General features: G+C 45.8%; 1 protein-coding gene across 2 annotated transcripts in view; it reads right to left on the bottom strand.

Annotated features, from left to right (window-relative positions):
- Positions 1–23,465, bottom strand: part of SRGAP3 (SLIT-ROBO Rho GTPase activating protein 3) — a 158,574-nt gene extending 135,109 nt beyond the window's left edge. For both annotated transcript variants that reach the window (XM_068906765.1, XM_068906768.1), the window contains exon 1: positions 23,332–23,465. In XM_068906765.1, the coding sequence (XP_068762866.1) occupies positions 23,332–23,398 (67 nt within the window). In that variant the 5' untranslated portion in view covers positions 23,399–23,465. The remainder of the gene's footprint in view (positions 1–23,331) is intronic.
- Positions 23,466–25,073: the final 1,608 nt, after the last annotated feature.

Below are 25,073 nucleotides of genomic sequence, written 5' to 3'. Positions count from 1 at the left end.
CATAAGCAAGAGAGAGAATCCCAAAGCCACGCAGTTCTGGAAACAGAATAGGGCTATTTGCTATCCAGCCCAGGGAGCATTTCAAGTGGGGGGCCACACAGTCTGTCCCAGGGCCAGCTACGTGCAGCGTTTCTGAATGACAGTACAGAGTACACACCTCACATCCATGGTGGCCACAAAACTAAGAGGACCTGAAAGTAGCTTAGGATTCTCATAAAGCTTTGGCTTTCCAACCCCCCCCCCCTTATTTTTTTAAAACTCAGTAAGAGAAATTGAAAGAGGACAAATAAGACATTAAACATCAAAAAAATGCAAAAATCAAATGCAGAAGTTTGACATGGAGTAACTAGCTAGGCAGCAATGAAGCAGAGCGTGAGGGTTACGGAAGACCACCACCTGCGCAGGAGCGAGCAGAGCACGGGTGCTCCACAGAGGCAAGAAGGGGATAACACGTAAGATGGGAAGACAACTCTTCTCCTCTAGTTGGCACTGGCAATAAACAATGCCTAGTTTGAAACATCACATCTAATAAGGATTTACATAAGCCAGAGACACAAACCAGAGACAACCCAAGTGAGAGAACTAAAAAAGGTAAGAAAAACAGAAAATGTAGCCTACAAGGAAAGTTTTGCTCAGCCTGGAAAAGGCAGGACTGAAGGAAGACATGTTAACAGTCCTCCACTACATAAAGTGATGTTGTACTCAGGATGGTGATCAATTGGTTTTCATGAGCCCTGAGGGAAACACAAAAAGAAATCAGCTTTACTTTCACGAGATTAAATTTATTCTAAATACTGAGAAAAAATAGTCTAATCAGAACCAGTTAACAGACTAACCAGGGACGATGTGGGATCTCCCATCACTGGAGGTTTTTATAAACAGATTAGATGAACATCTGCCAGGGACGTCTAAGCTGTCAGGAAGTTCTAAGGATATTGAAGAGAGATGGTTTGTTGGGGAAATAATGCACAGTTTATTAAGCCAACTGATAAAATGCCAGTTTGGAGGGGGGATTGCAAAAATAAATAAATAAATAAAGGCTGATGGGGGACAGACAGCCAAGGCGCACCACAGCTGCCGCACGGGGACGGCTGGGTGTCCCCCGGGGTCGCGGGCTCCCGCCAGCCCTCTGCGCTCCTGCCCAGCTCCCGCGCTGCGGCTGGGAACAGCCGTTTGCCCCCATAACGGCGTATCCGGGAACGACGAATGCCAAGTCTGCCCGACTTGGCTGCGCTGTTCTGGCGGACCAGAAATCTCCCCTTAGCAATATTCTAGAATAACAGTTATTAGTACAAAAAGGGTAAAGCTACAGCTGTTCTAGGGGAATAAACATGAAACTTCTCCCAAGAGTTGTATTCCGACTCTCAGGAAAAAACAAGGGAGGGGAGAGGCCTCTCATTCATATGTTAATGCAAAACAACCACCAGAGCACTCGCGAGGTCTTTATCATTTTGATGGCCTTGCACTCATTCCCTTTTTGGGAAAAAATCACATATAATGGCCTTTTGGGAACTAATTAAGCAAAAATATGCTGAAGCAGAGGAAGGCAGCAGGCTAGGGACGGATAAACCAGGGGAGGCAAAACGCACGAAAGAAAACATCTGAGACCTTTACAAATAACCTTATTTTTCTAAGAGTGCTGGTAAAGTAATTTTAGAATCAAAACTGAGGTTTATGCTTCTCTTGAAAGTTTTTTTACAAGTAAATTATGACTAAAAGTATTCTCATTGTTTTCAGTGAAAAGACAGAGGGTTAGATATTAATTCTTCCCTGAAATAATGGAAATCTAAATGCTACTTAACTGTATCTTAGAGTTAATTCCGAATCCTCAAATTCGATGAAAAATCTCCCTGCAACTTCAGCGGCCTTTGAATTAAACCTTGCAATTTCAACCAGAAATCAAGGTGGGAAAATGGTTCAGTCTTTTTTTGCTGTCCAAACAAAGTGATATGCAAATATAAAAGAAAATTTAACCATAGATTTTATAAATAGTTATAAGTAAGGGATCATTTTTAAAATATATTTTTTATCCTAACAATTTTAGTGCAAGTATTAATGCATTATTTACTCTCCTCCTCTCCCCCCAAAAACATCACAAGATCCCTTTTCACATAATTTATGTCCATTATGTTCATCCAGCAGTTAAACTACCCTAGCTGGAGGCAACAACAGCTGTATTATACAAAGATAGCATTATCTCTTCTTTAAAAGATCATCATGGAAGTACGATTTTCTATTCGGATTTAAAACTAGTGAACAAAATTAATCTCCAATGCCAAAAAACAATGTACAATCTCGGTCTTATTTTGAATGTATCTGTACTTCTCATTCTGAAGTAGGACCGACACGTAGACAGACGCATTCATCTGCGGGGCCGTAGCGATTCAGCCAAAGCCGGCGCACACGGAGGAAGGGCACGGCAGCCGGGTGGACGCCTTACAGCCTTCTCCACCCAGCGCTAAATACCCGCTTTAGACTCACGGGAGTCTTGTAATGCAGAACTACAGAAAATACAGCATTAGTTTTACGGCTGTGACGGCCACAACAGCTTAGCCCTGATGCCTACTGAAAGCTTGTGTTATCAGAGATAGTTCGAGCTCTCTTTTCATTTTGTTACTACGTTTTCTTCTCTGCGTTTCACCGTCTGCTTGCAGTAGCCCACCGTACTCAGTAATAAGTCATTACTTGTTTCATACCTGTAACAGATCGAAAGAGAGAGTGGGAGACTACAGAACATAGCCCTGCCAACAGACTAGCAGCAAAATCGCTCTAAACCGTAAACCACGTATATTTACATTAATCGTGTGGTCAAAAAAAATTTATTTTCCATGGAGCACTACATCTGCCCTTTTCAACAACAAACTACAGTCTGGTAAACAGGGCAGGGGGAATCAAAGGATTGTTTCCAATGAGGAAATTTCTTGTTAAAAAAGTGTGAACAATCCTGCAAGCAACTGGAAACAGGCACTGCTTGAGAGAACTACGGGAAACACGAGTTACGCGGGAAACACTGGTTTCAGCATCACAGCGCTTAACGCTTTAAAGAGCCCATGTTCACATGACGCTAAGGTCTGAACTAAAACACAGGATTCAAAGAAAAGCACTGCTATTGCTAGAACCTGGCACTCCCCAAAGGCTTCTGCCTGCATGCAGCTACTGTGGGCACGCGTCGCTTCATCCCTTTTTGGTAACATCTCTGTTATCAAAACTGCCAACCCCACCACTTCCAACAGACTGCCACCGACCAGTGGTGCAGGACACGCGTGTTTTGGGCAGCGCTCTGCTCGTTCTGGATAGACGGTCACCGAGCATGCACGGAGTGACTCGGCATCCCTTAAGAATAAGCCCAGGGAGCCCGGAGCACGCGAGGCCAACGCCAGCGCACTACACGAGAGTCGTCAACGCAGTCACGGCGCGCTGACCTCCTGAGCAACACAACCGCACGCAAGACTCCCCTGGCTGTATCAGGTTCCTACTGCATTTTTGTCATAAATTGCTGGCCGATAGGTATTTTCTTAAATAGATTTTTCTTTGGTCAAACGTCTGGAAGTTTCTCCTCTGGCATTCACAGCCAGGCACCAACCCTTGACTTGGATGATTTAGGTAGGGTCAATTCACTGCAATGCTACCAAATATCTCCTTTTGGCTACACACCTGATTTTCACAGCTGAAGTCAAGGAAACTGCACATAGGAGACACTGCCGACAATCTGGTCCGTCATCTCAGCTCCCCACCTTTGAAAGGGAGGTGTCCTACCTCACGCTCGCGCTGCGAGCTTAGCCCACCACTGCGTTAGATGTTCAGTCACTGCGGTGATGGGGAAATAGAGCACTTGGATACGAAGCCTCAGGTAGACACAGGATTTCATAGGCAGACGTCAGCATTCGGTATTTCCGGTTTGTACCTATTTATAAAGTTTCAGTTATCCAGCCAGGCAGCAAAAACTGAGTGATTATTTATAAATAAAAAAGTTAAAGCTCATTCCTAGATAAATCACAAACAAAAATAGGCCCAAATTTGTCATAGACATTATTCACACTAATTCACTCACCTCCAGTTCTATTTCAAATCCTAATCATGCTAATTTTAATTACTAAATCTAGGGGACAAACCCTCCCTCCTTCCCTCAGGAGGGATCCGTTTACATACATGTGTCTCGGTTTTCTGCTCTTTGTGGATAACATACAGAGCAGACAAGAAATAGATGCTTTTAGTGAATGCTTCTATCCACTGTATGCAGCTTTGAACTGCTGGCCCGAGGGTGAAATCAGTACGGGTTCACAACATCTCCGACCTCTTATAAATGCAACTGAACATTCATGGAAAAACTCTGGAGACTATTTTAGTCTGAAATAGTTTTGACTACCGACTGTAATGGTTTTTAAGTTGCAATGCCCGGACACCAATCATCCATTTTTCCTCCTTTTTTGAGCCTTCACAAAATTGATTCCCAGGAACATGCACAGAAATAGGAGCTTTGCTCCTCACAAGTCTGCCTCCTACTCTCGCCTATTTTCTGCTTTAAACTTACCAGAAGACTGTGGCTTCTGTGTAGAAATCGAGTCCTACCCTCAATTATCCAACACATTCCTTGAAAATTAGGAATCAAACTGAGTCTTCCTCTTGCGGCCAGCAGTCCTAGCTCCAGGAGCTGTTGCAACAACTAAAAGGTACTGAATACATACTAAAATTATATTTAACTCAAGTCCTTTCCAAATAAATTCAGGTTTCTCAGCTTCCTGTCTCTCACACACATTCACGCACGTGCTCCTTCTAAAATCAAAGGCTACAGCTATGCTTCATCTGAAGCCCAAGAACAGCCAGGACAGCTTCACCGCTTGTGGTGAGGTCTGAAATATCAGATACCAAGGCCCAGAGGAGCGTCTCTTCAGCAGCTAGATTAATACGCTCTATCATATCGCATACTCTGAAAGTGCTGTGAGGCTCTGCGCTGGCTGATACTGAAATCCCAGACTCTAAATAATGTTTTCTCTCTTTTGGTTTTACATGGAACTTGTTATTTTAAAAATCAACAGTCTCTTTCCCATGCAGAACACATGCAAAAATACACGTCGCGAGGCGCTGTGCAACTCAGCACGATGCCAGCTTAGGAACTCTTCAGTAACTCAGCAGCAGTAAGAAAGGCCTGATATTATTCTGGCAATGATATCAGGCAGTCCACAACCAGATGGATATATTTGTAAATAAGACAGATCAGTTTTGTCAGGTTATAATTGGTTTTAGAACAAGCAATTCCCACGATGACAAACAACAATTAAAAGAGAACAGAGCTCCCACAACGTGCAATTCTGAATGAGTTTTACAAGAAGGCCAAAAGCAGAAGAGAGTAATGAAAGTGTTACCAGGGATACACAAACAGTTTCATTTTGAGACAAGATCTGCAGATACCACCTAGCTGAAGCGGGGGGAGGGGGGGATCGAGGAGCAGCATCAGAGCGATTCGAGAAGAAAGCACCACCTCTCCCACTTTCCAGATGCCTGATGCCCATTAAAGTCGCAACTGGAGCCAGAGTAAACATTTTGGCAATTCAGACCCCTGCAAAGAATAGCTGACCTTCCAGGTTTGCAAGCACCGTGTCATTTGGATGGCAAGCTTACAAGGAATAATTAAGCTACTGGGAAATTTAAGAGAGCATTCACACAAAGGTGCCACTGGGGATGATGGGTTAAATTTTTTCTAGCGAGTTCTGTACACGTGCAGGATAAAGCCCCTAAAAAGAGCTAAGCAAGAGCTAGGGAAAGCTCACTGAAGACTTATTTCTTTCAAAGATATATTGCCAGCATGAATTCCTGCTGGCTTAGCATTTAGTTTGACGTTCAAAAAAGTCTTTTTTATTGTCATTGTGAGCTACAACATACATGAGGACATTGCAGCAAACATTCTCACCAGTGAAAGCGTGGCTCAGCCTCCAAACAAATTTTTGGCACAATGAGGAGACTAAATGCATTGGGAACAAATGGGATAAATGGGGTTCCCACTTGGTTCTAACACACAGACACGTGGGGCTTCTGAAGAAAAGGATATTCCTGCGTGAATGTTCCCCGACATACAGCTGCTCTCTCTTGAAGTTCATCACTGCAGTTTTGTGCAAGCTAGCTGTCAAAGCAGCTAGATTACCTCCACAATGAGAATACTCTACGGCTGAGCAAAGAAGCCCAGTTCACCACATTCATGCTGAAGAACCAGTTCTACTGGTGTGCCTCATCTTTAAGATATTACATCTTAAATCCTCAAAATATCACCACTCTTCATGAAATCCCCCGTGTGTTACACGTTCCTCAAGACAGATAGCATCATTAACCCCGTTCTTCAGGTGAAGAAACTGAGGTGCAAATCAGCCATACCACTCACAGCCATAGCACAAGTCAATTGTCAAGCCCAGCACAGAAGTCATGAGTGTAGATTTGGGTTCCCGTCCATGCCCTCCAACATTAAAGATATGTCACAAGCAGATCCCTTGCTCTCCATATTTTCCCAGTGTCCAGAAGGATGATGTGTTTGAAAATACTACAGTTTGGAAGCAGTAAGACTCATAGCTAGCAGGAGATAATTATCCCAGTTCTAAAGTAAGAGAGGATGTTTGCCACAAGTCTGTCAGATTGCCCGGCCTGTATCTTTTGAGGCAACTGGGAATACGCTTGGGTCGGGAAATGAAAAACTGCAGACAAATGTTCTTATCTCTGTATTTGTGTGAAGTAACCTCTAAAAAACGTTCTTGAATATAAAAGAAGAAGAAGAAATTTTAATGCTGAAGAAGTTAGTCTCTGATTTTGTGACCTGCAAAGTTATCTCCTTCCCTCCTTTGCCTTGCGAGAGGTAAGCTATCCGTTAAACATTCCTCTCACATCTGACATGGATGTCATCTCAAAGTACTCAGAAAGCATTTGCAAAGCTCTGGCAAGCATGCTCCTTTCTGCAGCAGTTGCAGAGAACTGTACCAACAGCACAATCAATGAGAGGTACAGGAACATGCCATATGCTTAGGAGAGAAGGCAAACAGTATGCATTTATTCTTCGTCGTCTTCTTGGTCACCCCTAGTTTTGAACTGACCTCCTACACTGCTGGAAGAACGATAATCTGTTTCATGCATCTCAAACTGCCATCCCACAAGAGCAATGACTACATAAGTACTCTTTTTGTTATGGTTTCACTTTCAGGGTTTTATACGACATTTTCACTCATAGTGTGTTTGCTTATTGTTTCATTAGGGATTTTAGCAAGAGTAGGTCAAGAACATAGAAGTACTGTGCAGGAAAAATAGCTTTTAAAAATGTGAATCACTCAGAAGGCCATCAAACAAGGAGTTCTAAAAAAAACAAAAAATGCTTTTTAAGAACCTGCTGCTGACAGCCTGTTTTCCAATTCATTTGATATACTGTAAGTAAAACAGGAATGATGAACCAATTTTAACTTTTATTCAGTTTTTGCCATACTTCCTCATGTTTTTCCTAAACTACCCAAAAAAATACAATTATAGTGGAGATCCTGATGCCAGTTTCATTCAGTACAACAGCAGAAGTTCCATTCACTTTAATGGTAAAAAAAAGAATAGGACAGTATGAAAGTACCTACAAAACACTGGTTGTGTTCAGTAAAATTAAAAAAGTAAAATTAGGAGTGGTTACAGGAAAATACAAGCTCAACCTCTGTACTTGACTGTTAGTCTTTTCAAAGAGCTCCCAAACATGGAGACGCTGTGAGAGCAGGACATCACCAGACTTACAGATTCTCTGGGCAAAACATTAAACAAACCTGTATCTCCATAGGGCACTTACGAGGTATTTGCTGCAAAAGAACCTATTCAACAAACCCATCTTCTCCATCTCTCTCTCTGACCAACGTACATATATAGCCCTAGCCACGAAACACACTTCAGTTCTCCTCAGGTGTGAAATGAGCTGGTTTTCCATCACAGAGTAAGGCCAGTCATCCTGAAACATCACTATTTCTGTACAATACTGTCAAATAACCCACATTTTCCTATCCATGATGGATCTAATCTTTCATTACAGCTTGCCTCTCTCCTGGAGCTGCAGTAAATCTCTAGAATGGGAAATTATGTATTATTTGCACTGTGGTGATGAAGATCCATTTATTTCTGCACCAGAGGCAGAGGAACGTCTCGTCCCTGCCCTGAAGAGCCTACAGTCTCACTTGAAAACAGGAAATGACAGTTAAATAGAGCAGAACAGGCAAGAGGAGCCTGGGACCTCAACGTGACTTATCACCACAGATCAGCCACTCAGACTGTTTTCTAGACCTCACAAAACAATCAGGTTTCAAGTAGATGGTTAAAGGAGAATACTACAGCATGCAGACCACACAATAGCTGTGGCAGTACAGTAGATGTGTCTTACCAAAGCAAACCACTGGTGCACAGGCAGTTTCCGATTCTTGTGCAAGATGCAGAGTTCAAGGACCTGACTTCCGTTCCTGTGCCTAACCACCGTCCTCTTGCCCGACTCTCTGTACCTCTGCGTTTCCCCATCAGCAGAGCAGTGGTAACACTGCTGCTTGCCTCTTGGAAGTACTGGGAAAGTAAAATCATTAATACTCTTAAACATTTTGAAGCTGTTACATGGGCATTTACTGAAATGTACATGTTATTTAACCCAGCATCCTCTCTCAGAGCATTGCTTTGGTGCTCTAGGGGAAACTACAATGCATCTGGCCCGTTGAGTAATCCTCTACACAGACATAGAAAATATTTTCTGATCTCTCTGGCAATCACATTAAATCCTGAAGCATGATATTTGATTGTGCTGACCTCAGCATACTTAACTGTACGTAGTATTGACTGCAAAAGCACTCAGTCCTTTTAAAAAAAATATGCCCGTCTCCAAAAAGAAGCAAGCATTTGGCAACACTACAAAATAAAAACACATCAAGGTATTCTAGCCTATACAGGGTGGAGTTTCACTCTGCTGAGTAGCCATGTACAAATAATTTCCCAGCAAGAAATTAACACTCTGGTAGATGACATTATTACCAAGTACTTTCTGTGACAACAGACAAAGATTTCTACCTATTGAAAGGGAAGTAGCAAAGCTGGAGCCCTTTGCCAGATTCCTTAACGCTCTCCAGCCTTGCGCAGATTGCCTGTTTTCGAGAGGCCAAAGCAGACACATTTCAGAGGCAGCAGCATGAAAAACAAGATGAAGAATTCAGTGCAACCGTTTTCTAATCTTGCAATATATATTGCACAATCCCTAGTGCAGGCAAGGATTTTGGCACGTGATCTTAAGGACCTAAAGCACCTCATGCCAAAGTCAATGGGAAGCATCCCACCGATTCAAGGGGACTGCTTCAAACCCTCAAAGAAGGATGCTGCACCCATCAGCAGCTGAGTTGTATTTTCAAACAAAACTATAATCTTTTGGCCAAGCAGGCCTTATCCACTCTTTCACTGTCTTTGGGAGCATGCTCCCCCTCTGGAGGGATTCACGCATCTTCCCAAATAGCAGAGACAGGTTAAAACAGCTGCCTACAACAATACTTTCTTGGAAGGCCCAATACGTCCACGCCAACTAACTGAGCATCTCTTCCAGTGGAGGTCACTGCACTCATGAGTGATCCAGGGCATCCCTTCAGACAGCGCTGAGCAGACCTCCACATCCTGCTTACAACACCCCGAGATGCAGTTCCACAATGGTAACGGGTCAAATTACACAACAACAGCATAAATCTGGAATAACTTACTGACTTTCAAGGGCAAACAAAACAGAAGAACACAGAGAATTTAAGAAAAAGAACTAAATACGTTCCCTGTTCTTGGCAGAGAAATTCTTCAGATAGGATTTCCTCCTGACCAGGAGGTACCTGACCAGGTAAACACAGTGTCTCCCTGCAGTGTCACATAGCTCTGTGTCCTTATGGAAGGTATATGATATACTAACGTGGTTTGCAAAGAAGGTCGACAGCACCGTTCCCACGCCGTGCCAAGTGATGGCCCACCGTTTCACACAGTATTCCTTGGCCACATCCCCAAACAGTTATCAGTCAGCACAAGGTTTCATCTTCCTGTCATCACTGACCAGCAGCGCAACTCCAATCTTCAAGCTCTCTTCCAGTTTCAATCCTACTACACTGCTGACTTTGTAAAATGAAGGCTGGACTTTTTTCTCTCTAGATCAAATAGAAGTCTATAACTTTAAAATTTCAAAAGTTAACACGCTGTCTTTTGTAAAACATCATTTAGGGTCTCTCTAAACATCAATTAAACTTTTTTCACACAGAGGAAATCTGACTTTCTCTAGTCTTTGCCAACACAAAAGGTTTAGACTGCCTCACCAAAATCTCATCTTCAGTCCTTACTCTTTTGTGAGTTTTTCTGTAATCTGAATGACAAGAATTATAGTGCCATCACACAGTTTAATTTCCATGAAGTAAAAAAAAAATAGAGATTTAAATGCAGACTTCTTCCCAAAGCCAGCTCATTTAAAACCATTAAATCATTACTGTTGGACAGCAAGTACTTTTTTGTTGTATGTGTTGCACACTACGGCAACAGGACCTTGTCTCAGCCAGAGGCTTTATGCATCACCGTGAGTGCAAACAGTAACTCACTGCTCCAAGTTCGCTTAGATCTCAGCTCCTGGCAGATTGTAAGCTCATGTATACAGATGCCTTCCTGAAAAGCATTTAGTTGATTTTAGTATGTCTACTTTCGATGTACTGTGCGGGGAAGTCCTATTCACCTTAGCAAAAAACAGTATTTTCATTACATTGCAAGAGCGATTACTGGAAAAGCAGACTTTTATTCCCATTAATTATAGACCACTTCTTGATTAAACAATGCATTGGATAGAGTGAAAAACATTCCTGTGTATATATATCTGTGTATTGTATTGTGTGTGTGTGTGTGTGTGTGTGTGTATATATATATATATATACACACATACATACACAAATATAAAAAATACATATAAGGTCAGCAATCTAACAATATCTAACCAGTGATCTTGAGCTAAGAATCTGGTCTTCAAGACATCTTCAGGGAACAGCACTGAAGCACTCTCTTAAGCAGCAGAGAGCGTCTCAGGCTCCAAACAAGACACAGAATAGCTTCAAGACTGTGATTAACTCTTCAAACAAGCAGAACTAATCAATGCTACAATAGCTATTAAAAATAAATAAATAAACAAATAAACAAACTTTGGGGCTCTCTGCTGGTGAAGACGACACCATTTCTTCAAGTCCATGATAGGGACTTCTGCTCTGCCCAAACACCTGGCACCTGCCTTCGAGGGAGAAGCAGACAAACCTTGGAGCCTCTGATCCACGAAATGCATGACACCACTCCATAAAACCGTATATTAAAGGGTGAAGTTGGTTCAACCGATGGAGAAAGGCAGCAGAAAACAGGACTCCCTCCCTTTTCTCTTAATGGGCATCATCAAAGCCAGACCTCCAGATCTCTGATCATTTACATGGTTTTGTTTCCTGGTTCATTTTTAAAGATTTAATCTTAAAATGCAAGTAACATAGCAAAGTTAGCTACAAAAACCCAGCTGCTTACCTAAGGAGTCTGAGCATAAAAATCAGTTATTGTTAGTTATTCCAACAGAAAACAGACCTTCTTGAGCTTTCCTGAGCACCTGTCATACTACAAGACAGAGCAGTATTTTACAGAGCTACTTTGTGAAGCAAGACGCATTAGCGATTGCGGTCCCTTGCGACGCACATGAGCATTCCTCCCAGAGGCCTAGGTGAAAATGGAAAGGAAAAAAACTCTTTCTTCTTCAAAGCTATTCCTCATCTCCAAAGGAAAGAAGAGCAATGAGCACAGACAAATTCTTTTCAGAGGCTGCTGGACACAGAGAGGTTCTGTAGGTTTTCAGGCTCTCCAGCTCCCAGACTAAGAGCCTGCTGTGCCAAATGCCTTCACACAGAATCTCCCCCAAATGCCAGCCTGGCTTCAGCAATCGTAAGAGGAACACACCAGGACAGCTAACGGAAACAGTTATTATTGATGGATGTCATTAACATCCATCATTCAAGGAGGCACATCATGTTAAGGCAGTTCTTCAGCAAGAGACGCACAAGCAAGGGAATCTGTTACAGCCATAGTCTTTCTTCCAGTTTCAGGCTCCCTAATCAGGGGTTTCCCAACTGTTGGGTTCATGTAAGTACTGACTGGCACGCCACATCAACGTGATATCCAAACACACACCAGTACCACTTCCCACGCACGCAGGCAGCTCAGAGGGACTGCTGTTGCTCCCATCTCGGGCCAAGCTATGCCCACACAACTGAATTTGAGGACCCACCTTCTAAAGAAACGCAAGGACACAAAAAGCAATTACAGTAGTGGAACTGTAGCACTTCCGCCTTTTACATACCTTTGTTTTTAAAGCAAAGGGGATGATTTAAGCCAAAGAGTATGATTTAAAACATCTCAGTCCCTGCCATGGAATGGATCCTTACAGCTGCTTCCTCACTGATGAGTAACGACAACACTTGGACAACACTGAGTCTGGGATAAATGACAGGAGGCTGTACGTTCCCCAGCACGGCATGTGCGGGCTGTTGATGGTGCCGGTTTTCATACGAACTCTAAAACCAAGCTGCTGACCGCTCACAGTCATTGAGGATCCCACAGCACTGTGGCGCTGGGAGGCACATTGGCCGTGTCACACTCCTTTCCAGCCGGGGAAGTAGCACTGCAGCTGCGTAAGTTCCCTCAGCAGTTTTATCCAGACACTCTTCTTCGTGTCCTGTCCTAACACTGTGTGTTGCAACGTGTTGTGCAGCAGCCGCCTCTTCCTCGGCCAGCTGCCTTCCAGAGGCGAGAACAGGGACACCAGAATAAGTCATCTTGGGCCAGTTTTTCAGAGACCAGTTTAGAAATCAGGTCCTTGGAGATGCGAACAGTTTAAATTACATCCAACTACTGCAGGCACAAAAAGGAAGCACCGGGGTAAAGACTGGAAACTTTAAGGAGGTCAATGATAGGTATCAACTATTATTACCATTATTACTGCGTGGGCTAACACTGTTTACTCGTTTCTATGTCCTTCCTTGCTGCTATGATACATGCTAAGAACATACACTGAAGTGGGGCAAACACAACACAACAGTGATTAGAAAGAAACACTCTTTTTTTTTTTTTTAAAACAGGAAGATGCGCTGCCAGCTCAGCAGAAGCCTTCTGGGGTTAAATCAAAATTTAAATAGCCATCCAGGTTGTAAGAAAGGGGAAATCGTTTTATGCCATGTTTGCAAGAGACTGGCAATGTGCAACATGAATCCACATGTAATGACTCCTTTCTCCAGCCCTGAACTGAAGCCATGTGTTATTCATTTCAACTCTCAGTCATTGGCCACATGTCAGGAGCATAAATGCCTCTAAAGCTTGGTAAATGCATTTCAGGAGGTGATTGCTGTTGCTGCTGTGGGTGGTAGCTTGACAAACAGCTATTGAAACAAAGCCAAATGCAGGCAAGGAAAGAAAAAAAAAAAAATTAACAGCTTGTGGGGGAGGGAGGTTGCCACCTTCAGTGGACCAGCAGAACGGGAGCGTAAATCCTGCTCCTGAGATGCTGAAACTGCGCACATAGAACTTAAAATACTGCACCTTGCAGGAGCTTATAAATAGCAGTTAAGCACATGAGGCGCATTTGGTGTTGGACTCTTACAGCCCCTGAAATTCTTCACCTGGAACCAGGACTAGCTATAGGCCGTGAATAAGCGTTGTCAGAGGTTTTTACCTTTTTATTAGGAAGACAGGTAGAGTGATAAATAATGCCCACTGCACTCAAGCACCCGGTAGCTATTAAACAAGAAAATAGCTAGATTTGCAAAGGTCAAAACATCCTTTTTTCCTATCGAAACAGCCATCAGCTCTAACTAAAGGCCTCACGGTGTTGCAGGCTGCAGAACATCGGCTCTCGCAAGCAACCAGAAGCGGCAGCTCCCAGTGTCAAACATCTTCCCCGAGGACAAACCGCTCCCAGCCGGTTGCGCTGAACAGCAGAAGCATGCAGCACCTCCCACCAGAGGTGCTCAAGAAACAGAGGTAACAAAGCTGCTTGAGGCCCAGGCCGCTGCTATGGGAGACCGCAAAGCGAACAGGACGACTCATCGCTCACGCAGAAGCGCGGGGAGCTTCCGCGGCCTGCGGACAGCGAGTGACTCGGCTCAGGACAGGGCACCTTGCACGTGCGCACGCACACGCTCGCTCCTCCTGGTTTCCACACAAGGGCCTTCGGGTAGATAGGCAGCAGTTCAAGGATATAAAGTAGGCCTCCAAAGCAGAACAAAGCCCAAGGGGGACCTCTCTACCACAGCACAGTTCCAAACACAGCTGGATCTGATTTTTTTTAAATGCCTTAGACAACAGCAAAAGTCACCTTAATGAGAAAAATCTGAACTGAAACTAATCAGCAGGGAGATCCAACCCGGGACCCCAGCAGCACCGACTCAGCCGTATGCCAGGACCAAAGCCCCTTTGAGACCCCTCTGACTTGAAATAGGTCCTTCCTGCCAGAGGCAGCCGGCTGACAAAAAACAACAACAAAGAAAAAAGAAAAATCACGTTTCAGTGACCAAACCCTGTGTAACACCAAAGCACCACGCGCTCCAGCCTTCCCCACCCCACACCGCCGTGCAGTAAGGGGCACGGCAAAGCCCTTCTCTGGGGGCCTCTCCAGCCGCCTGCAACGCGGGAGAGACCTCCTCTGTAGTCGAGGGTCCACCGCTGACATGTCGCTAGGGGGACAGATGCTTCATGGTCAACCTTTCCCTAGTGCCTGCGGCGCAGGGGACGGGAAGGTCTTCTATAAAACTGCAAGCTAGCGAAAGCTTGGTGGGTTTCTACCAAACCTTATTAGGAGTGATCTTACAATCCGCAGTGCTTCAGGCCGGAAGAGGAACAAGAACGGTCTGGGGTTTTCCTCTCACGACCAAAGGGGAGAGGGGGGCAATCTAAACACAGAGCGCTGCACTTCTCCTGGGAAGGCTCTGTTGCTTTCTCTGGTACTGCCAGTAGTCATTTTTATCATCTGGGCCAGAATACAGGTTAATTCTCCCTAAAAATCTCTGTGAATGAAGAACAGGGCCTGCTGTGACCCTGAAAGCAATAAATGCATTTCCCTGTGCAGGTGACAATTCTGGAGCGCAAAACTACAAACGCAGGGAGAGGCTGTCCATCTCAAGCAAAAGAAAAGTGAGCAAATCCCAGTTTAAAGGGCCAAGAGGAATGCCAGTGATGATTTAAACTGCACACTCAAGTAAGTACAAGAGCTTTTCCTTTAGCCCAAGGAGAAAGAAAATCCTGGAGCCAACTGACTTGAAAAGGACTGTTTGTCTTGCATCTGCAGTGCATAAGCTGAGAAATACAGAAAGGAGAACCCTGCGTTCCCCTCTGCTTCAACTGGCAGGGAGTATTGAGAGAAAGCACGGGGAGACTGCTGAGTCTGCAACCTTTGCATCTGAAGTGCAGGCTCTCCCTCAGGGCCATCAGCTGGAGGAGTAGCTGCTTGCTTCTGTTTTAACCAGATGCTTCCACACGAACCCAAGGGTTTAAAATGCAGCTCTGTTAAATGCAGCTTCTGCCCCATTCTGACCGGTCAGGTTGCACTAATGAGCTTCGAATTCAGTGTTTTCGTTTCCCCCTCCTTCACTGCGTGGTAAGAAGGAGAAACACAACCTCAGGTAGTCCACAGGCACAATCAAGCTCTATGAATAAATTACAAGGTGCAGGGAGATGAAGCACAGCCTAACAGCAGAAGCCGAGGACTTGGACTCAATAGAAACGAGTTCTGTAAAAGGTTCAGTATTTGTCACTTAACCACTCTTTTCAACTGCTTCTCCATCTTTAAATTGAAAGTAACAGTTTTGTGTTCCACACCATGAGAGACACCTCTGTCGTGTTTGTGTTTAAAGACCTTCAAACAGCAGCTATCAAAGAAGCGTGTAATATGAGGAAGAAATGCTTTAATGATGTCAACTGTCATTATTCTTTCTTAGATTAAATCATATTCTGCTAGAAAGCCAGGACACAGGCTTTTAGACCTCCTTTCAGCTCATTTTTATATCCGGCCATGCACTTAGACAGTCTTTGGATTTAGCAACCTTTTAAAAATAAGTCTCAGCCCTGGCGACTTTGCAAACTTAACTTTCACTGTCTGTATTACAGTATGCTACAGGCTGAACCAACAGCCGCCAAGGATGGCTGTGCCTCAGGTTAGACTGCAGTAAAACGAGGTGTCATGTCATTGCTCCCTGCCCAGGCTGGTCAGTAGGGTGTACACAGAGCTGGCAACAAGAGCTTTGAAGTCATGTACAGGCTCGTGTCCAGACACAAGGCTTCCAAGAACACACACATGCCGCATTTCTAACCAGTTACTAGGACAGCAGCTCCTCCTCCCCGCCGACAGCGGATGAGGCCTGTCCTAAGGCATTTCTCTGATCACCTAGGAAGCACCATCCCACCAGCGAATGTACGCGGCTGCTGAAGGTCAGCTGCTTCCAAGGACCTGCTGATTTAGTTGAACTGTCCTGGCCTCTCCGCAGAAGCGCTCTGGATGTTAGCTTAACAGGAAATCTCTCTGATGGATTCAATTTGTTTCCATTAGAGAGTACCAATTAATCTTTATATGTCCTTCTTTCTTTGCTCTTCTCTGCACATGGCCCTCCTAGTCCCTAAGCGTAGGTCCTTCTCTCGGCAAAAATCCATCTGTCAGGTCCATGCTAGCAGATGTCGGTGAGAAAACACATGAACGTGGAAAATAAATGGTAGGTAATAAAAAACAAATCTATACAGAAATCAGCTGAATAGGGAACAACATTGAGTGCTTATTCTGAAATCTAACATTATGAGCTAGATCAGATTCGTTAGGATCTGCTATCCCGCTATCTGCGGAGGTTTCCACCAGCAAGGCTCCACTCAAGTCCAGGGAGCTGCACCAAAGTGCCCCAGCCAGCCCTCAGATCTTACTTCCTCAGATTTTATAAAACCAGACAATTAAGTCATGGAAATGTCATATCTGTTTCTGTGATAAATATTTAGCAATTACCTACTGGCCCGCCCACAGGGGTAAACTTTCCTCTCCTTTGCACAGAAGCATTTAATAAAATGGGCTGTCGAGTTTCAAGGCTAGATGCCTCCCAGTAGCAACTGAGCTTTCCTTCTGAAAAGGCCCTAATCTCAGAAAATAATTTGGTATGGAAATATTCCTAAAATTTCCTGGGCAAAGTGGGGAGAGAGTAATAGACAGGAAACAGGAATAGACATATAAGAAAGGATGCAGCTGCTACAATAGAAAAAGTAAAATGAAACCAACCAAACTGATAAATTAACCTAACCCTCTTTGAAAATGGGGAAACATTTTCATGTACTAAATCCATCAAAACTCTAGTTTTTTTTCCCAATTCATACAGCAACTAAGAGACCTTAAAGAGATCATGTCTTTAACACTATGCAGCCAGAGGCACCTGTGAAAGACTACTGTCCACAGGATGGCCAGGGATGCTTTTCACTTGCCAGCCATAAGACAGAACAAGATGCTATTGACTCACAGCAGTCTTCATGCCAACAGTAACTAAAGGAACCATACAATGACTTGAGTTTTGCCAGGGTTAACAAAAGCTTCGGGAAGCTACATGAAATTAAACAGCCAATCAAGAGGATGCTCAATTTTCTCCAAGATTTATAATTCTGCATCACAAATGGCTGCATCTGCGTAACTAGAACTGGCTAGTTTTGCTGTGTTTAAAACACCAAATCATGCATTTGACAGTGACCAAATACCAATTAAGATCCTATGTCCGAAAACACTTGGTTTAAACTCTGCATCCAAGGATCTACTGTATACTACAAGTAGCTCTAATGCAGCAGTTGTAAATACGTGACTATATCTTTATTGGCATTTATTTTTAATGCAGCCATTCCTATCTGCTAATCTAAGACAGACAAAAAGAAAACCTGCATTCTAAAAGGTACTCCTAATACTTTATTTTTGGTGCCATCAAGCAAGCATCTGTTGCCAGCTCTCTCATCCTCTGACAGCTGAAGAAGGATGCAGATCAGCAGCAGAAGGGAAAGCAAGGACCCACGACATGATAACTGACAAGAGAGACCGCACCACGGGAACGCGCCTGTCAGCAGTAAATGTATTCCAGAGAGGTGAACGAGAAAGGTCCTCACAGACAGATGGCAAACACTGCAGATAGCTAGCTAGAAGGACAGACAGCCTGCAGCAGCCGCACAAACAGCAGGGACTAGGTATTTCCACTCTTAAAAATGAAAAGACACCAGTCTAAAGCCTCCGGCACCATGCCATCACTACCAACAACGTATAACCGTACCCTGTGCTATCAGCCCCCTCCCAGCCCTCCTCTCAACGATACCCGGCTGAAGTGGGATGGTGGCTGCCGGCTGAAGGGACGTGAGCAGCACGCACACACGCAGGCTGTGCGTTTACAGGCACACGTCCACACACACCCTGCACACACCCTTATCTTCTCAGAGCATTCCCAGGACAACTCCTTCCCACCATGGGCAAAGCAGATACAATTCTCCAGAGAAGGCTGATAAATCACCCCTGTGCCTAAAGATTATTCACTAGTTAATTGACCTTACGCCAGTCATACTCCCCACGCAAACCGAGCACGTGGGTTTTCACCGGCACTGAAGCGCCCAGGGCGCACAAGGTCAGAGGCAGGGCTCAGGTCCTGCACTCCCGTTACTGACACGCTGCCTCCCAAGTACCCAGGGCCTTTGCACCACTTTCCAGCAGCCTGAGCAAGCAGGTTTTTAACAAAACTTCCCTAACAATTAGTCTAAATAGCACCTTTTCTTTTCTTTTTTTTTTTTGGTCTTGTTAGGCTCCACTAGCGATACTTGCACAGCTCTGGTTTTTATGCACGTCAGGCACTGCTGGGTGATGACTGCGCTGCGAGACAACCCTCCGTGCTCTGGCTGACGCCTCAGACCTTTCAAACTGCCCTTGCAGATCAAGCCAGCCAACACTGCGACCATTTCCAAACTTCTCCGACATCTTTCCAGTTCATTGACTTCGTCTCTACAGCCCTACCCTACACCCTTGCATTTTCAGTTCTTCTTCAGCTTTCTGCACACCACAGTCTGGGTTGGATCGTGCAGAAAATTCCCCAGTAACTTCAATAATAGAAGTGTGTAGCTTTAGTTAGAGTTTAAACTGAACCCAAAGTTCTTGTTAAATTTCACTTCCTTCCTCCTGACACTCTCCTTTTTCAGCAAGCATGGGGTTACTTTTCCTGGTAAATATTCTCTCTTCGCTTCTCTTAGCTCTCCCATGATTTATTATATTGGAATAATATCCATATCTGTCCCATCCAGGTACTTTCAGTATTTTCATACTGACCCTTTTTCCCTTTGCCAGATACAAACAGCTTCCATTTTTTGCATGCAGGCCACTGAAACAGCTACTGTATTAAAAGATGCATCCATTAAACTGGGATCTATCTGGAATCACACACTTTGTTGTGAGAACAAGTGATTTTCATTTTTGAGATCAGATGCAATTAGGTGATGGTTTCTTCAACCCCACAGACTTGCCATTTTTTAGTTTAGTTGCCCCCATCTTGATAAGGGATTAAGACACAGAACCTAGGTCCTCTATTCTGGACCCGACACATTGAATGAAGAAGGTATCACTTAACATAGCATAACGTGTCTCAGAAATTTCCTCTGCAAGAAACTGATGCAGCATCTATCAGTAGTCACTCTCTCTGCGCTATCAATTTATTAGAAATTCGAGGGGGCAGAATTTTAAACAAGCCTCCACTGTGAATTAGCTTCATCTCTGCCCATGCTGATGCATTACCTGGAGTTAGCCTGTGGGGTTTCCCTGCTTTTTGCTTGACCACATCAGGTGGAAGGCTCTGCTGTGCTGCATTCACAGCTCAGTCCCAGCCTCCATACCCAGACATTACTTCTTCAAATATTCATCTTTTATCATCTTCATATGACAGCTGCTCTGTGCCAACATTTTGTTTCCATTAGTCTCTTTCACCCTCACTCCCCCGTTTTTTCTCTCGCTATTTCTTTTCCATTTTAGTCATTCTCTGGAGATTTGGGGATCCAAATTCTTCACTAGGGCAGCATGGGTTTAGATAACAATAGAATAACGACTAAACCCCCAAAGAGAACAAAAGGGTATCTGTGGTAACGAGGTGGCCTACATGAAGTACCTAGATCAAGGCAAAAGAAATCAGACATTACAACAAGGGAAGCAAAAGTGGAAATAGGCGTTTTGGGTCGCTATCACAGCCTCAGCAGAAGATTCGGATGATGACAAGCCTTCTCCACATGTCACTTTCTGCTGACATCAACAACATACCATTGTGCTGTGCTTGTACGCAAGGTACGTGAGCGATCACAGAGCATGCCCTTGTCGAAGCAGAAACCAGCTCCCTTCCTGCACAGCTCGCTCCAACAGCTCCCAGCCTTCCTGGGTCCCTGGGTGTATAACCACCAACCGAAGGCACTTAACGAAACGTTTCTGCCCGGTTACATTGGCTTCCACTGTAACTATTTAATGAGAGGACGCCGGCTACAACAAAACGCCACATCGATTTCTGCCGAGTTAGATTTTTATCTCTAATCGGATAATTTAGCAGTGTGAAAAGGGCAGAATTGCAGATCCCTGCAGGGAGGTGACAGCGAGAGGTCACGGCCGTCAAGGCGAGAGCCCACGAACGCCGCGGCCCATCTGCCTAGCAGAGGCTAACGCGAGACCACGCTGCATTTTCAGTAGAGCTCAGTCCATCTAGAGCAGACCTGAGAAGGTCTCTGGCAACACAGCCTGCGCCAACCCTCGAAGGGCACGGAGCTGCGTACGCCCACGCACGATTCAGGGTCCGATCCTGCCCGGCTTCTCCCAGCTCCAGTCACAGTGACCTCCACCGACTCCAGTGGAGCCGAACTACTGTAAAAACCCAAGCGGGGCGGGGTGACGCACCCCCTCTGCCTCGGTTCCTCTCCCCTTAATTTCACAGCTTTGGGCTCCGGTTCCCTTGGGTGCCCTCCCTAACAATCTCCTTCCCTTTCAGGAATGGCAGCCTTCAGCCAGATCTGAAGTAACCTTTATTCAGATTAAAATACAGACCTGGTACCCTAAACCAGAAAGTGAGCATTTCTGGAGGTATAACTAGGCAAGGAATAGCACCAGGAAAATTATCACAGTTCTGTCAGCAAACTCTGCATTACTGCTGTCCAGAAGAGCGGCCCAAAACGCGATAGCTGTCTTGAAATAAACCACCCTTGCAATAACTCCCATGTTAATGATCTAACATACGGAAACCATGAGGCTGTAGAAGTCAGGCCAAGAATGATCGTGGCAAATGAGTATTTCCAAACAGTCATAAACAACAACAAGTACTGGAGACGTCTGAAGCAAAACTTTTTGGAACAGATTCGACTCAGTCCTGCCTTCAGCTGCCCTCCCACAGCCAAAAGGATGTGAGAAGTAGAAACCACATCTGGCCCAGTACTTCTTTAAAAACAACCTGGAAACGGGGGACAGCCTCTATGAAAAAAAGCAACCGCCTCCCCCCACCGCAAAAACAGAGCGATACCGCAGACTAAAAGGATATTTCATCTGCTTAACTGCAGGATGCAGTAACATCAATTTGCCCAAATTATACACAAGAAGAAAGGTAATTGGCACCGAGTAGAATATGTTGTGACTGCTACATCATTCTTCAAAGCCAACTACAAAAGGCTGAAATGCAAGAAAGTAAACAATGGCACCAAGTCAAAAGACAGCCCCTTCCCCAAAATCCTTCCATCTGGCATTGCACTGCAGCATTTAGGCAGCTAGTTTTTCGAAATGATGCATCTGAAGAGAAGACATAACTGAACCCAGGCCAAGATTCAACACATTAAGTGACCTCTAGTGAAAAAAGAAAGTTGTTTAGTTTGCATGTTCACAGCTCGGTTACAGAAAAGCATTTTTAATATTTTAAAGTCTCTTTTAACCAGAGATTTAAGCAACAAAATGGTGAATGCCCACCTATATAAAACAAATAGCTGTGAAAGGACAAAGGAGCCAATTTTATACAATTGTGGGGGAAAGAAGGGGCAAGTTAATGAAAAGGCATCACATATGCAGTCAAACAACTTAAAGTAGAAAGGGAAAGGAATTCTTTGTCATTAACTAACAAAACTACAAATTCTTCCAATAAGGAGTAGCGTTTATAAATTGAAAAGATATCTATAAAATTAGATAAAATCAGTATCTATAAACTGATACTCATCAAAAAGTATCAGTTAATACAGCTTGATACTGAGGTTAACACACATGTTTTTATAATAGGGATAAAGCGACACACATGAATTTTTTTGTGTCTGATTGCACACACACCAACACACCTGCTTTCGCTAGACTACGGGCACTGCTAATAACGTTTCAGAGGGTATCAACTTTTCCGTAATAAGTCCAGTTGTAATAAAAATTAATTTGGAGCCTGATATTCGACACTTAGGAGTCTCAATAGGCATGACCTTTAATTATATTTTACTGTAATATTTAGAAATAAAATGGTTTGCTTTGAAAGTCTTCATCCTGCAAAACTGGTACTTGCATAATAAGACCTATGTCCCTTGAAATCACCGGGTGCGACGCACGGCAAAGTTCCTTACATAAGACCTGCGTGACCAAGGCCTCGCTGACCAGGAAGCAAAGCCATTAGAACTTTCTGCAAAACCACAGAAACATCATAATTGTTTCCTTAAATTATCATCCCCGCGGTGGGTGCGCACGGGCTCAGCTTTACGCACGCAAGCGGTTCTCCTGGACCGATGACGGCGCGCGAGTTTAAGATCAAGAACGCGCCCGACCGTGAGAAGAACCAGGGCCTCCCTCGGGAGATGCTCCGGTTACGACAGTTACAGCTTGTCGCTTCTTCCCGTCAAAGAAGGAAAGAAGAACGCCATAAAAAGGTTTCTCTTAAGGCGCATCAGCCCCCGGCAGGCGGGTGCGTGCGCGGGGAGCAGAAGCGCCGGGCCGGGGGCGGCAGCCCGGCGGCGGGCAGAGGGCAGCGCCGCCGCCGCCCGCGGGGCTCCGCGCCCGACCCCGTGCCCGCGCTCTGCCCACGCGGGCGGGCGGGCGCGCAAGTCCCGCCGCGCCGCTCCCTGCGCGCCGCCTGCAGCCCCGGCGCCTGCCGCTGCGCGGGGTCGCCGCGCGCCCCTCCGCGCATCTGCTTGTCCGCCCGGGCGGGGGCTGCCGCGCACAAAGGGGCTGCGCGCCGCTCCGCGCACAGCTGCAATGCAGCTCCCGCAGCCCCGGCCCCTCCGCGGCGGCGGCGGCGGGCAGTCACTCACCCTTCACCTGCGCCTCGTACTCCGCGATGATCTCTTTGTCCTTCTTGAACTTAGTCTGAGAGGACATCTTCCGCCCGCCGCCGCCGCGCAGCGCCGCGCCGCCGCCGCCCGCCCGCAGCCCCGCTCGCCGCAGCCGCTCCCTGCATCGGCGGCGCCGCGCCCGCACCTCGCCGGCAGCGGCGGAGCCGGGCGGAGCGCGGCGGAGGGGAGCGGAGCGGAGCTGCTGGCGGCGCTCCCGCCTCAGGTTGGGGAGCCGGGCGGGGCCGCCGCTTCCCGCCCCGCCCGGCCCGGCCCGGCCCGGCCCCGCGCCCCGCCCCGCCGACACCTTCGCCGCGGCCCCCGGGCGGCCCCGGCCGCCGCCGCCGGCAGCAGCAGCAGCAGCAGCAGCAGCAGCAGCAGCAGGTCGCGGTTGGCGCCGCGAGGCCCCCGGTCCGGTCCGGTCCACGCAGCCGCAGCCCGGCACCGGCACGGCCAGCAGCAGGAGGAGGAGGAGGAGGAGGAGGAAGGCAGCCGGTGGCCCGGAAAGCCCCGCGCCCCTGCTCCGGGCAGAGCCCAGCTGACCGCGTCCCCCCGGCCTCGCAGCCCGCTCAGGCTACCTGCTCGTGGGCGCGGGGCGCGGAGCCCCCTCCGGCCCCCTGCAGTAACCGCAGCCCCGCAAGTTACCCGCCGCGCTACTAACCCCAGCCCTCCAAAAACTGCCAGACTGGCTTCCGAGTCGTTACCTTTCCCAAACAATGCGTTCGGGGTCATTATCTTATTCTTGAGCTTTCAAGGAATTGCATTTTCACGGCTATGAAGGCTAAAGGCCTAAAGTCCTAAAACTAATAAGCTTTCACTGTTACAGAGCTACTCCAGTTCCTCCAGCACAAAGGCGTTAAATATTATGAGCTTACAAACAAAACAGAGTTGGTGGCTGAGGTACCCAGGTTGTGTGACTTGCCGGAGGAGAGACAGGAGCTCCTCGGGACGCTGCCTCTACCCCAAGGCACGCCAGTTACATCTAAAGTAACCTGACACGGATCTGCTTCCGCACCGCCCCTCAGAGCTCCAGCTCCCCTCTATAAAGGCAGGCCTGATTTATAGCGACGTGGCAAAAATTCAGTCCCAATGGATTTAACAACAAAGAAGCAATAATAAAAATTAGCAGAGGTTTACTAGATACATGTAACTCAAAGGCTATTCAACTCCAGCTGTGATATCTTCTGCGTGCTATAGTCTTTGAAAACTCTGTATCAAGACTATTCCAGGTCCCCAAACACAGCAAATCCTTTTCTTCAGAGCAACAAACCAGAAAAGTACCTACTTTTCCAGTCCTAGTAGCTGGGTTAGCACTCGAGCACACCTAAGGCACCTTTCTAGGAGAGAAACTCCTGTACTTGATCATCATTATGGAGCATCCACATGGCAGTGCGCCCGTGAGCTAACTTGTGGAAGTCTCAGTTTGTTCCCCCTTCTGTTCAACCATGAGAAAATGAACCCCTTGCTCCGTTTCCTTGGTGTGAACTCAAATACAGCTATTTTAGGAAAATCGTATTTTGCAAATGCATGACGTACGTGCCCCCCTCCCCAGGGCCAGTACACCGCTTGTGATTTTCTTAAATCCTCCCACTGAAAACCTCGCTTTCTAGCATTATATTTTCTCCTCTGATGTTTGAAAGTGTGGGGGTCCAGAGAGCAAGACCACAAACCAAAGAGGGATCTAACTAAACTGCTTTCCAAAACCAACAGATTGCTAGGTGAAA

The sequence above is a fragment of the Struthio camelus genome, chromosome 14, assembly GCF_040807025.1.
Source record: "Struthio camelus isolate bStrCam1 chromosome 14, bStrCam1.hap1, whole genome shotgun sequence".
In the NCBI taxonomy this organism is placed as follows: Eukaryota; Metazoa; Chordata; class Aves; order Struthioniformes; family Struthionidae; genus Struthio; species Struthio camelus.
The sequence above is the reverse complement of the archived record's forward strand: the minus strand, read 5'-3'. Positions and strand labels throughout refer to the sequence as shown.